A 13,056-nucleotide genomic window follows, 5' to 3' on the forward strand; every position below is an offset into this window, starting at 1 on the left:
GTCTCTCATTACTGCTTTTGTCAGCAATATGCTTTGCAGTTTTTGAGATTTGATTTACCAGGATGGAGAATCTAATTTAAGTTTTGCCATAGTATTGCTCTGCTGAATCCAAAGATCAAATAAGGCACTGCCAAGAAAACACAGCAGCATTAGGGGAAGGAGTACTCTGACAAAGAAAACTAAGAAGAAATTAAAGGAAGCATCAATAATTGAATTGTAAGTGAGGCAGCTGCTTAAAAAAATTGGACAAATTTTACCATTGGTATCAAACATTCAGTCAATTCAAATTTATGAGAACAGTCTGTTTGATTATGTAATTTGGGCACTAAAAGGCCATATCATTAGTATGATCAATGTCTTGAGATACAATCAGATATGTGATATTTGGGTACAGGCTGAGAGTTTGGTCAGGATCATAGCAATAATCAACCTGCTCGCAAAGATTTTAGCTCTGTTTGAGTTAAGCCTGAACCTACTGTTACTGAACAGTGAAACTGGAAGGAGATTAAATCTTACAGGAGACCTCCATGATAAAGGACTCAAAGTGACTGCACTAAACATTTTCTGGATACACAGAGACATCTCATCATAAAAGGGCAATATTTATCTACACTAAACAGTACATAAAACAGACCCATTGTTGCTTGCAAGAGCTTTTTTAATGACACCAGCACAAAATGGATTAGAGACAATAGCAGAAGCCATGGTATCAAAAGGGCATTTTAAAACAATTCACAAAGAAAGTGACAAAAGCAGAGGCAGAGAACTAGGTCTCAAATTTCTTGCTGGTGCTGCATCTTTCCTCAGCTTTGGAGGATTTGCATTCTAATAGGAGCGTCCAGGGCGAAGGGGACGCAGGAAGGAAAGCTTGTCATTGAAATTGATTGCCTTGTAATTTGGAAGGTTTTCACGTTCTCGAGCAAGGTATTGAATTCCACTTCCATCACTGTGCTCACACAGCAGCCAGGCACCTCTCTGGACTTTGTGAGAAGACATGATGTCATTGTCGTGTCCCGCAGCCAGGTTGGTCGCTTCTCTTATTACCCTGCTCTTCCCTTGATAGTTGGTATGCTCATAGAGAGTGATCTCAGGATTGCTCAGATCTTCAGTGATCATCTGCAGAGAACTGACCTTGTTATTCATCCTGGAACCAAGGAAGCTATGGTCTCCCTCCTCAAGTACCAGAAACTGGCCTCCATAGTTTGAATGCTCATAAACCACCCAAGGCTGGCCAATTACTTTTGCAGAGGAGGCAAGATCATTCCAATCTGCATCTCTTAGATTGGCAATATCAGAGGTGAATTCTTTGGATAAACCCTGGAAGCTGGAACGCTCATAAAGGATGATTTTCCCCATCTCAGTAGGACTTCTAGAGCTTAAATTTCTTCCTCTAGGAACTGGATGACACCCTGCACGAACGGAAGAGAGAAAATAAGCAATGCTTGTAAGAAGCCTTTTGGAACTTGAAACAAAATTATGGACACCCAGGAGGGAAAAAGGAAAAATAAAATATTTTGAACAAAGAATAAACATAAAAGTAGCTGGAAAAGAGTGAGGTCATGACATGTGTGTGTTGATTTAGGTGTATTCCCAAGAGTAAGCTGTCAAATACTCTCAAGTTCACCCCTCACAATGGTGCACCACTGGCCCCCTGCACCCTCTCCCTTGGCAAGGTTTGTTTGTCCTGCAGCAGCCATCTCCTCCTCATGCCCTGAAAGATGGGTTCAGTCTCTGCACATGCACACAGCACACCCTCACGGCTGTGCTGCAGCTCTCAGCCCAACACTAAAGCCTCCTTCCCTTCCCCTGCATTATTGCCCTGCAGCTGCCCAAGAAACCCTTCCAGTTCTCTCTGCACAGTGTGCCTCTTACCTTGATGGCAGCTTCAGGGCTGGGGAGAGCTGAGGGCAATTCCTCCAGTGCAGGGCTGCGGTTTGGGAAGGGCGTCTCACCTCCCTGCATTTATACTTGCACAAAAGTCTTACAAAGCACCACAGTCAACGGAACTGAAAGCGTCCAATATTACCCCCAGGGATTAAAACTAATTATCCATTGTATTTTGCTGTCTATGGTACTAAAACCAGACATCTTCTTCCTCTTGTTCAAAAGTCTGTTGAAGCATGAGTGACTTGATGAAGCGGGGGAAGTTCAGTACTTGTTTGTCCTTCTCCTCCAGAAGAAAATGGAAGGAGATTAATAAAAAGGTATCAAAATAGTTTGTGACACATGTTCTGTTTCTGAATGTTGCAGCTTACGTTTTTGCTTTTCTGGGAAGTATGTCTAATACACAACCTTAGTTTTACTAAGAGTTTGGCTGGGAGATATCCAGGTGTCAGAGAGGGCATTTACATGGCTTTTTCTTTTTTCAGTTGCCTTTTCTCCTTAGCATCACAGAATCATTTATATTGGAAAAGGCCTCCAAGATAGAACCTTTGACTGAACACTACCATGCCCATTAAACCATATTGCAAATGTCACTTCTTGTGTTTTGAACACTTCCAATGATGCTGGTTCCACTGCTTCCCTAGCTAGCCCATTCCAAAGTTTAACTGCACTTGTTGTGATGAAATATTTCCTAATATCCAACCTGAATCTCTCCATGCACAACTGAAGGTAATTTCCCATTGTCCCTCCCTTGCCTGGTACAAGGGCCAAACCTCCACCTTGTCACAAGTTCCTTTCAGGTATTGTCAAGAGAAAACATATCTGTCATGAGCCTTCTTTTCTCCAGGATAAACACCCCCAGCTCTCTCAGCTCTTCCTCACAGGACTTGTGCTCCAGACCCTTCACCAGCCTTGTTGCCCTTCTCTGGCCTCACTCCCACACCTCAATGTCTTTCTTGCACTGAGGGACCCAAAATGAACACAGGATTCCAGGTGTGGCCTCACCAGTGCTCAGTACAGGGGGACAATCACTGTCCTGCTCCTGCTGGCCACACCACTGCTAATACAGGCCAGGTGCCATTGGACTTCTTGGCTACCTGGGCACTGCTGGCTCATGTTCAGCTCTCTGAAGGTGTGGATGCCCCATCTCTCAAAGGGTTCTTTAGGGTCTCTTGCAGCCCAAACCATTCTCTGATATATATGATCACATATATATTTATCTGTTGTAATAGATGTACATGGTACTATCATAAATAATAATCAAAAGCATCAATATTGTTGTCTCAAAAGCAGAAAGGAGGTCACAGCCGAGAACCCAGAAACAGGATGTAAATTTCTGGCATGGTGTAAAACCAGCTTCAAAGTCAGAATTTTAAAGCAGAAGCATGGCAAAACAAACAGATATTTGCAGATATTTATTTTGCGCTCAATACCGTTTTATTTTAAATAGTGCTTTATACTTTCAGTTTTGAAATTAAACACATGAATCTGGTTAGACATGATGTTTCTTTCACAAACATGTCAAGCAGCAATCTTATTATGCTAAATAATACTCTAAACGTTTTTCCAATTCAGGCTGAAGTAAATGCTTCAGATAATATTTATTTTTAATGTTTTTGCTCTATCAGTTTTTTTCATTACTGCCCATGGACCACCAATATTGTTTCTCCTCATTTTTTCATCCTCCTCAATTTTCTTCTCCAGATGGGTACAAATTGCTTCCTATATCAAGTTATTGGTTCTCCCAAATGCCACACCATGCTCTCAGTGACTCATACTGGAAGTCTGCTTTGCAGAAAACAGCATCCCATAAACTCTTCTGCTGGGAATTCTGTAGTGTGTCCCCCTAGGACTCAGCCCATCCTTTCTCTGGTCACTGTCTTCCAAGGTGCTTCGATCTGATTTATTCTGTTCTGGGGTTCCTGACCAGCTTCCAAGCACCAGAAACACCATCTAATGAGTTACTGAATTGAATTAAACTAACAGTAAATTGCAGAATCAGCTCTATTTCTGCCTTTTTAAATAACTGCCTTTGGTCACTTATCAGTAGGAACTCACTTTACAGGATCATGCTACTGGAGGTTGTGCTTCCCCTCTGCTGGTTTTGAAATTAAGTCACAGGCATTCTGGACAACATTATAAATTCATCACTAGAACAGTTCTCAGAGTCAACTCTGAACCCTTGTTGCTTTGTTATTATTTAAAATATTTCTGGTTTATATTTTCACAAAATGTTCTATGTTGTCACTTTAAATTCTCATGAAAATTTACATTTGCATAAAATGAATTTTTAGCACAAAAGTGACAGGATGTGAAGATGGATTCTCTGTTTCTTTGAATGGTTTTTAATTTCTGTTTGCATTTGTGTTGAAAGACACAAGACACTATGATGTACACTCAGAGGAAACTGTCTGCAGCAGCCCAACCACTATCACAAATAGAATTTAGGGAAAAGTTAGAGAGAACTCCGAGACTTGGGCCACTGGGTGGTCTTGTCGGCTCTAAGAGGGCGTTCCCCAAGCTTTGAGCACTGCGTGGCACAGAGCAGTGTGTGGTGCTTTGGCAGGGAAACCATGGCTGGACTTGCATTAACATCTCAGCTACTGCAGAGGCAGTGACACGTGGCAGAGAGGCTGCTACAGGGTGTGGGGTCTGCAAGACCAGATAGAAGAGGCATGGGTCCTGCACCAGCCTAAACCTCAGTGTATTGTTCTGTTGAGCCTTGCTGTCTCTCCTCCTTCAGTCACCAGCTCTGACACCAGGACAGGTGTCTCCATCTGTCCTGCTGAGACACATCTTGCTCCAGAGGCCTCCACCCATGGTGATATTCAAAGTGTGGGAAGACAAGTTTGTAAGGGTATGTGGACCATGACAGTCTGTTTCATGAACTTCGTCAAATAAAGACAATTTCTGTTCAAGAGGAGCGACAATAGTGTGATTTGCCAGCAAAGTTTGAGCTGGAGCAGCCAGCAAGCTGGGCATGGACCTAGACTGGGATTTCAGACAGGCAGTTGACTTGTGCTGGGAGTCAAGGCACCCACAGAACACCAGTGAGAACAGTGTGTGGTGTGTGTGGGCTGGCTGCAAGCACCAAGCTGCACTAGCCAGGGGGAAGGAGACACCAAAGTGTCCTCTGCTCAGAGAGCCCAGAGCCAGGCATGAGAGTGGACAGGCTGGGGGCTCCCTGCCCTGTTGGAAGCGCCTGTGAAGGTGCTTGTGGCTGTGGAGAGTGAGGTGTGCAGATCTTCACTGGAGGGCTCCACGTGGATGATGTGGAGATGAGGAAGGAGATGGGGCTGTCTCCATTCCATTCTGTGGGAGAGCTGGCAGTGTGGGTGTGGGGTGTCTGGGGGCAGCCCTTGGGCTGTGGCAGCTGCTGCATTTGGCCATGCCTGTGTCCTTCCCGAGCAACAGGGGGTGCCTGTCCCTGGGTCACACAGCCAAGCCCAGCACAGGTGCCCCTGCAACCTGGGCAGCAGCGGTGTGAAAAGCAGCCCCCGACAGAGACCCTGGCCCTGGGCTCAGCAGCTGAGCAGGAGGAGCTCCTGGGCCTGAACTCCGCTCATCCTCAGCTATCCCAACACACAGCACTCAAAAAGTGACTTGGCCAGAAAGAAACCCTGCAACTGGGGCTTTGCCACACAAAAACCAAACACCCTGGTGTAACTTTACTCTTCTTTCCTTTTACTTTCAGTCCTTATCAGCTGTTTGCAGGAACTACCATGGGCTTTCTCAGAAAAGCATCTTGTGTGTTGCAATCCTGCAGATCCACAGATGTTCTCTCAGTTCTCTTTTTCTTCCACTTGTAGTTGGATGGGATTCTACTTCTACTCTCTTGAAAGTAGGAGAGACACATCCTGAAAAATTCCCTTCCAAAAAACCCCAAATTCACCAAGAAAATCCCAAACACTAAACTGAGGAGAGACAAATTGCAGGGACACATTAATTGCTGAGCACAAGGACAATGCAAAGGAGCTCATTAGACCCCCTGAGTCAATGTCAGTGCACAGAAACCCCCAGCAGGACAGCATCAGTCTGACAAGGCTGAATCGAGGGGATGGACAAGAGAGGGGCATTCATAGTCTTTATTTATAGCAAGATTCCTGAGGAGCAATATGGCTCAGGAAATACTGGGATTTGCCAGTCTTGGTCCTTACACGATGAGCTGGAATGATCCAGTGAGCCAGGAGGATTGTAGGATTGGTGGATAATTGAAGTTGGAAGTGGTCTCTGGTTGCCATTGGGTCCAGTCAGCTGCTTACCACAGGGACAGCTGTGAGGTGAATTAAGTTTGCTGGTGGCTTTATCCAGTCAGTATGACTGAGTATGGAAACTACACAACATTGGAACACAAGCCCTGTGAGGAGTGAATGAGGCAGCTGAGGTTGTTTAGCTTGGAGAAACGGAGACTCAAAGGTGACCTTATCACTCTCCACAACTCACTGAAATGTGGGTGTAGTCAGGTGGGGGTTGATTGCTTTCTCCAGGCAGCAACTGACAGAACAAGAGAACACAGTCTTAAGCTGCACCAAGGGAAATATAGGTTGGATATTAGGAAGAAGTTTTATATGGAAACAGTAATAAATTATTGGAATTGTCTACCTGTGGAAGTGGTGGAGTCACCACCCTGGATGTGTTTAAAAAAGATTGAATGTGGCACTTGGTGCCATGGTTTATTTGAGGTGTTAGGGCATGGGTTGGACTCAATGACCTTGAAGGTCTCTTCCAACTGAGTGATTCTGTGATTCTCTGGTCTCTAGCGGTGTGATTTAAAATTAGCTGACCTCATCCAGAAAATGTTTCTCAGCCATGGAAAAGACAAGGCTAAGGGAAGTGCACAGCAAACGGTCACCAGGGAAAGAGTCTTATCTGGAAACAGGGAAGCTGTTACTGAAAATAAGGAAAAAATATGACTCTAAGGGGTTTTCAAGACTGGCAGAAGTGCCATATACTCTGGGGAATCTCCACCCTTGCAGTTGTTCAGAAATCACTTGAAGTATTATGTATAACCTGATAATGTTTGGAGGTAGCTCTGCTGCGAAGAAGGCCTTGGACTAGGGAAGTCCTTTACAGAGTAAATCTTTCTGTCAGTAATTCTAAGGGAGATGTAAAGCCTTTGTCACGTTCTGCCTGACTTCATCCTTTATTGAATTTCAATGAAAAAGTGTCATCAAATCATGTGTACAATAATTTTGATTATTTCTTGGACCTTTATAAGTATCATTTCCGAACATCAGACTTCTCTCCCAATTCTTCTACAGGCTCTCAATCATTACAAATGTTTTTACTACCAAGGAAAGACAAAATGCGCAGCAGAGAGCAATATGTTACACCTTAAAGTGAGACATTGCAAGAAGCTTCAGGTCATAGTGTCAGAAACTGAGAAAGAACATCAACAAGGATGTGCTTAAATCTTTTTTTTTCCCCTTTGTATGAAAGCACTCCATAATCTTGAATTCCTTCCACATATGTGGTGTTCTTTCACTGTCTTTCACAACCTTCAGATGTTACCTACTACATGCCCAAGAAGCAGCTACAAAGACATGATTCTTCTACCCTTTAATGCCACAACCTTAAACCATTGAGCCTTAGCTGTAAAAATTCTAAAGCTTTAGCAGACACTTCTGTCTACACAGCCCTACACAATAGGATAGGGTAGATTTCCTCCCCGGTCACCCTTGGAAAGCACAGGATTTTGCTGGTACTTGGAGCTATATAGACTCACTGCGCTGATATTCAAAATTTAGAAGTGTTGCAAAAGAGGTACTGTAGATGTAAAAAGAGGAATATGAAACTAAGAGACTGGGACCTGAAACCATGGCAAGGTTCACTGTATTGTTGAACTTGCACATCCTAGAATCACAAAATCACAGAATGATTTTGGCTGGGAGAGGTTTCAAACACCACCTTGTTGCAAACCCCTGCCATGAGCAGGGAGCCCTTGCACTAGACCAGGTTGCTCAAAGCCCCATCCAACCTGGCCTTGGAGGGACGGAGCATGCGCTGCTTCTCTGGGCAACCTGTGCCAGTGACTCATCACCCTCATCACAAAAATTCGCTGCCCAATGTATAATTGAAATCTCCCCTCTCCAGGTTTCAAAGGCCCCAGTAAAAACCCGCAGCGCTGCATGCAATACTCCAGGTGGGATCTCACCGTGGTGGATCACAGGGGAGGAAGCCCCTCCCTTGACCTGCTGACTACACCTTTGGCAGCCCAGGATACACTTGGCTTTCCAGGCTGCCAGCTGCCAGTGCCGGGTCATGTCCAGTTTTTCATGCAGCAGTGTCCCCAGTTCCTTCTCAGCAGGGCTGCTCCCAGTCCACTCATCCCCCAGCCTGATCTGATCCTGCACATCAGGAGGTCAGGCCTTTGCTGAAGTTGTGCTGGCTGTCCCCAGTCACCCCCCTGTCCTCCATGTGCCTACAAATGGCAGCACAGAAGTGAAAAATGCAGGAAGTAGTTTGGCATAGGGAATTGTCAGCCACACAGCCGTGAACGGGCTTGTCAGGATCGGTGGAAACCAGTAACAACTGGTGTCCCTCAAGGGTCCCCACTGGCACCAGCTGTGCTCCATCTCCCTCAGAGGCACAGGCAGTGGGATCAAGGGCACCCTGGGCAGGGTTGCAGATGACTCGGAGCTGCGGGCTGTGTTTGATGAGCTGAGGGAAAGCACCGTGCAGAGGGGCCTGGGCTGCTGCAGCACGGGCACCGTGGGCACCTCATGAGCTTCAAAAAGGCCAAGTGCAGCTCCTGTCTGACCTGCCCAGCGAGCAGTGCAAGGAAATCAGGGCAAACAGGAGGTCAGCACAGAGGGAGATAAACACTGCAGCGCAGAGCTGCCATGGGACAGCTGTCACAAACCACAGCTCAGGGTGTGCAGCTGTCATTAGGCAGTGATGGAGGAGACCCTGCTCATCCAGGTGAACTTGCACATGGCAAAACACAGCATGGAATACCTTGTCATCCCTCCTCCCTTATCAAGAAGCTTTAAAAACGCAAGATAGTTGTTTCCAATGGGATCAGCCAATCAGTCAGCTCAAAGTTAGGAGACCTTACTGTTTGATGATGTGATTTGGGCAGTGCAAGACTGTATCACCAGCATGATCCACCACTCTGATTGATTGTATGAGGTACAATGAAACAGCTGATATTTAGGAACAGTCTGCAGGTGAGAGTTTGGCCAGGATCACAGCAATTATCCATGTGCTCATCCAGATTTTAGCACTGGTTGAGTCAAACCTGAACTCACTGTTACTGAAGAGTGAAACTGGAAAGAGACACAATTCCCCAGGAGACATCCATTGAAAAATATGCAAGTGACAGTATGAACCATTTTCTGGATACACAGAGATATCACACCATGAAAGAGTAATATTTATCTATTCTAAAGATTCATAAAACAGACCCACTGCTAATTGTAAAAGATTCTTTAATGGCACCAATGCAAAATGGATTACAGACAATGGCAGAGGCAACAGTACTTTTGCAAAACAAATTAAAAAGAAAGCTATGCTGGCCCTCCACTTACATTTTCTGTTTCACTTAGCAACAGAGACAACATACAATGCTTCAGCATTCCATAGCACAGGACTTTGGAATGCTAGCTGAGAGTGCATTAGGTTACACATCCCTGGCATGTCTCTTAGCTTGGACACTTTCATATGATCATTTATGGGGCAGGAAAAGAGTGCAAGGCAGGATAGAGAAGTACAGACCTGCAGTGTAGCACAGCAGAGAGCTCCCAGGGGAAAAAAGGCTACACAAGCAGAAGGAGAAATCTAGATCTCCGATTTCTTGCTGGTGTTGCATCTTTCCTCAGCTTTGAAGGATTTGCATTCTAATAAGAGCGGCCAGGGCGAAGGGGACGCAGGAAGGAAAGCCTGTCATTGAGGTAGATTGCAGAGTAATGTGGAAGGTTATCTTTTTCTCGTGCAATGTATTGAATTCCACTTCCATCACTGTGCTCACACAGCAGCCAGGCACCTCTCTGGACTTTGTGGGAAGACATTATGTCATTGTCAAATCCTGCAGCCAGGTTGGTCGCTTGTCTTATTACCCTGCTCTTCCCTTGATAGTTGGGATGCTCATAGAGAGTGATCTGGGGATCATGCAGATCTTCAGTGATCATCTGCAGAGAACTGATAGTGTCATTCATGCTTCTACCAACATAGTCATGTTCCCCCTCCTCAAGTACCAGTAACCTGCCTGTATAATTTACGTGCTCATAAGCCACCCAAGGCTGACCAATTACTTTCACTGAGGAGATAATATCATTAAAATCCAAACGTCCCAGATTGGAAATGTCAGAAGTGATTTCTCTGGACACACCCCTGAAGTTGGCATGCTCATAAATTATGATTTTTCCCATCTCAGTAAGACTTCTGAGGATGAGAGTTCTTGCTGTAGGGCTTGGAGGACAGTCTGCACAAAAGGAAGACAGAAAACAAGCAATGCTTGTAAGAAGACTTTACAAAAAATGATGGAGAGCATGTGGAAATAAAGAAAATGTAAAACATTTTTAACAATGAATAAATGTAACAACAGCTGGAAAATGGTGAAGGCTTTACGTAGTAGTTTGTATTTGGAGGGAAAAAGTTAAATGAGATATGTGACACAACTGCCTGCTTTTAATTAGTTGTGTATGTTGGGTTAGATATACCCCCCAGAGTAAGATGTCAAATACTCTCAAGTTCACCCTTCACAATGGTGCACCACTGGCCCCCTGCACCCTCTCCCTTGGCAAGGTTTGTTTGTCCTGCAGCAGCCATCTCCTCCTCATGCCCTGCAAGATGGGTTCAGTCTCTGCACATGCACACAGCACACCCTCACGGCTGTGCTGCAGCTCTCAGCCCAACACTAAAGCCTCCTTCCCTTCCCCTGCATTATTGCCCTGCAGCTGCCCAAGAAACCCTTCCAGTTCTCTCTGCACAGTGTGCCTCTTACCTTGATGGCAGCTGCAGGGCTGGGGAGAGCTGAGGGCAATTCCTCCAGTGCAGGGCTGCGGTTTGGGAAGGGCATCTCACCTCCCTGCATTTATACTTGCACAGAAGTCTTGTGCAACACCCCATTCCTCAGAACTGGGAAGTGATACCATGCCCAGGGATCAAAATCCATTAACTCTAGGGAACATCCTAGATTAGATGTTCTTAAAACCAGAAGTCTTCTTCCTCTCGTTTAAAAGCTATTGAAGTGCAGGTAACTTGATGAAACAGGGGAAGTTCAGTTCTTGTCTGTCCTTCTCCTCCAGAGGAAAATGAAATCACAGTAATAAAAATGTATCAAAGTATTTTGTGACACATACTGTAGAATGTTTCTGCCAGTTGGAGTTTACATTATTTATTTTCTGGGAAGAATATTGAATACATAACCTTAGTCCTCATAAGAGTTTTGATGGAAGATATCCAAGTGACAGTGGTGACATTCACATAACATTTTTGTGTTTCTTCTCCCTCTTCCCCTTACAGTACCATCACAGTATAATCAATGTTGGAAAAAGCCACCAAGATCATAAAATCCCTTCAAATAAATGCTACCATGCCCACTAAACCATATTGCAAAGGCCCATTTCCACTTGCGTTTTGAATATTTTCAGGAATGGTGACCCTACCATTTCCCTGGGTAGCCCATTCCAAAGCTTATCCATCTTGCAGTGAAGAAATGTTTCCTAACATCCAGGCTGAGCCTCTCCATGCACAACTGAAGGTCATTTCCCCTTGTCCCAGCACTAATTGTCTGGAGAAGAGACAAACCCCTGCCTTGCCACAAGCTCCTTTCAGGTACTGTCAAGAGAAAACATATCTGCCATGAGCCTCCTTTCTCCAGCATAAACACCCCCAGCTCTCTCAGCTGTTTCTCGGCAGACCTGTGCTCCAGACCCTTCACCAGCCTTGTTGCCCTTCTCTGGCCTCACTCCCACACCTCAATGTCTTTCTTGCACTAAGGGACCCAAAATGAACACAGGATTCCAGGTGTGGCCTCACCAGTGCTCAGTACAAGGGGACAATCACTGCCCTGCTCCTGCTGGCCACACCATTGCTGATACAGGCCAGGTGCCATTGGACTTCTTGGCTACCTGGGCACTGCTGGCTCATGTTCAGCTCTCTGAAGGTGTGGATGCCCCATCTCTCAAAGGGTTCTTTAGGGTCTCTTGCAGCCCAAACCATTCTCTGACATATATGATCACATATATATTTATCTGTTGTAATAGATGTACATGGTACTATCATAGATGATAATCAAAACCATCAATATTGTTTTCTCAAAAGCAGAAAGAAGGTCACAGCGGAGAACCCAAAAACTGGGGGTAAATAGGGACTGACTGGTATGGTGTAAAACCAGCTTCAAAGTCAGAATTTTAAAGCAGAATCAAGGCCAAAGACCACCGTAGATCTTTGCACATATTTATTTTGTACAAAATACTAAATATTGTAAATGCGGCCTTATACTGGCAGTTTTGAATGTAAACACATGAATCTGGTTAGACATGGTGTTTCTTTCCATATTACTGTGCTAAATATGACTCCAAACATTTCCCAGTTCAGTCTGAAGTAAATGCTTTAGATAATTTTTCTGCAGCCTGAGCTCAGCACCTGAGCAGGAGGAGCTCCTGGGGCTGAACTCCGCTCATCCTCAGCTATCCCAACACACAGCACTCAAAAAGTGACTTGGCCAGAAAGAAACCCGGCAACTGGGGCTTTGCCACACAAAAACCAAATGCCCTGGTGTAACTTTACTCTTCTTTCCTTTTACTTTCAGTCCTTATCAGCTGTTTGCAGGAACTACCATGGGCTTTCTCAGAAAAGCATCTTGTGTGTTGCAATCCTGCAGATCCACAGATGTTCTCTCAGTTCTCTTTTTCTTCCACTTGTAGTTGGATGGGATTCTACTTCTACTCTCTTGAAAGCAGGAGAGACACATCCTGAAAATTTCCCTTCCAAAAAACCCCAAATTCACCAAGAAAATCCCAAACACTAAACTGAGGAGAGACAAATTGCAGGGACACATTAATTGCTGAGCACAAGGACAATGCAAAGGAGCTCATTAGACCCCCTGAGTCAATGTCAGTGCACAGAAACCCCCAGCAGGACAGCATCAGTCTGACAAGGCTGAATCGAGGGGATGGACAAGAGAGGGGCATTCATAGTCTTTATTTATAGCAAGATTCCTGAGGA

General features: G+C 44.9%; 2 protein-coding genes across 3 annotated transcripts; both read right to left on the reverse strand.

The window, feature by feature from the left end:
* Nucleotides 1–640: 640 nt before the first annotated feature.
* LOC131572538 (epidermal differentiation-specific protein-like) lies at nt 641–10,939 on the reverse strand. Of its 2 annotated transcripts, none has more exons than XM_058825772.1 (2): nt 10,829–10,939; nt 641–1,409 (listed from the first exon to the last, which is right to left on the reverse strand). In XM_058825772.1, exon 2 carries the CDS (start codon nt 1,354–1,356, stop codon nt 826–828), a length of 531 nt encoding a protein of 176 aa, XP_058681755.1. In that variant the 5' UTR covers nt 1,357–1,409; nt 10,829–10,939; the 3' UTR covers nt 641–825. The 2 variants fall into 2 exon arrangements, with proteins under 2 accessions (XP_058681755.1, XP_058681762.1); XM_058825779.1 differs by lacking the exon at nt 10,829–10,939 and adding an exon at nt 1,873–2,012.
* LOC131572550 (epidermal differentiation-specific protein-like) lies at nt 9,311–10,302 on the reverse strand. Its single transcript, XM_058825792.1, has one exon. The coding sequence runs from the start codon at nt 10,251–10,253 to the stop codon at nt 9,723–9,725; it is 531 nt and encodes a 176-aa protein (XP_058681775.1). The 5' UTR covers nt 10,254–10,302; the 3' UTR covers nt 9,311–9,722.
* Nucleotides 10,940–13,056: the final 2,117 nt, after the last annotated feature.

Source organism: Poecile atricapillus, chromosome 1, assembly GCF_030490865.1.
Source record: "Poecile atricapillus isolate bPoeAtr1 chromosome 1, bPoeAtr1.hap1, whole genome shotgun sequence".
NCBI classification, from domain to species: Eukaryota; Metazoa; Chordata; class Aves; order Passeriformes; family Paridae; genus Poecile; species Poecile atricapillus.

Bases quoted from the DNA above. Each gene is read 5' to 3' on its own strand.
- LOC131572550 (XM_058825792.1), bottom strand. From the start codon at position 10,253: ATGGGAAAAATCATAATTTATGAGCATGCCAACTTCAGGGGTGTGTCC.
- LOC131572538 (XM_058825772.1), bottom strand. From the start codon at position 1,356: ATGGGGAAAATCATCCTTTATGAGCGTTCCAGCTTCCAGGGTTTATCC.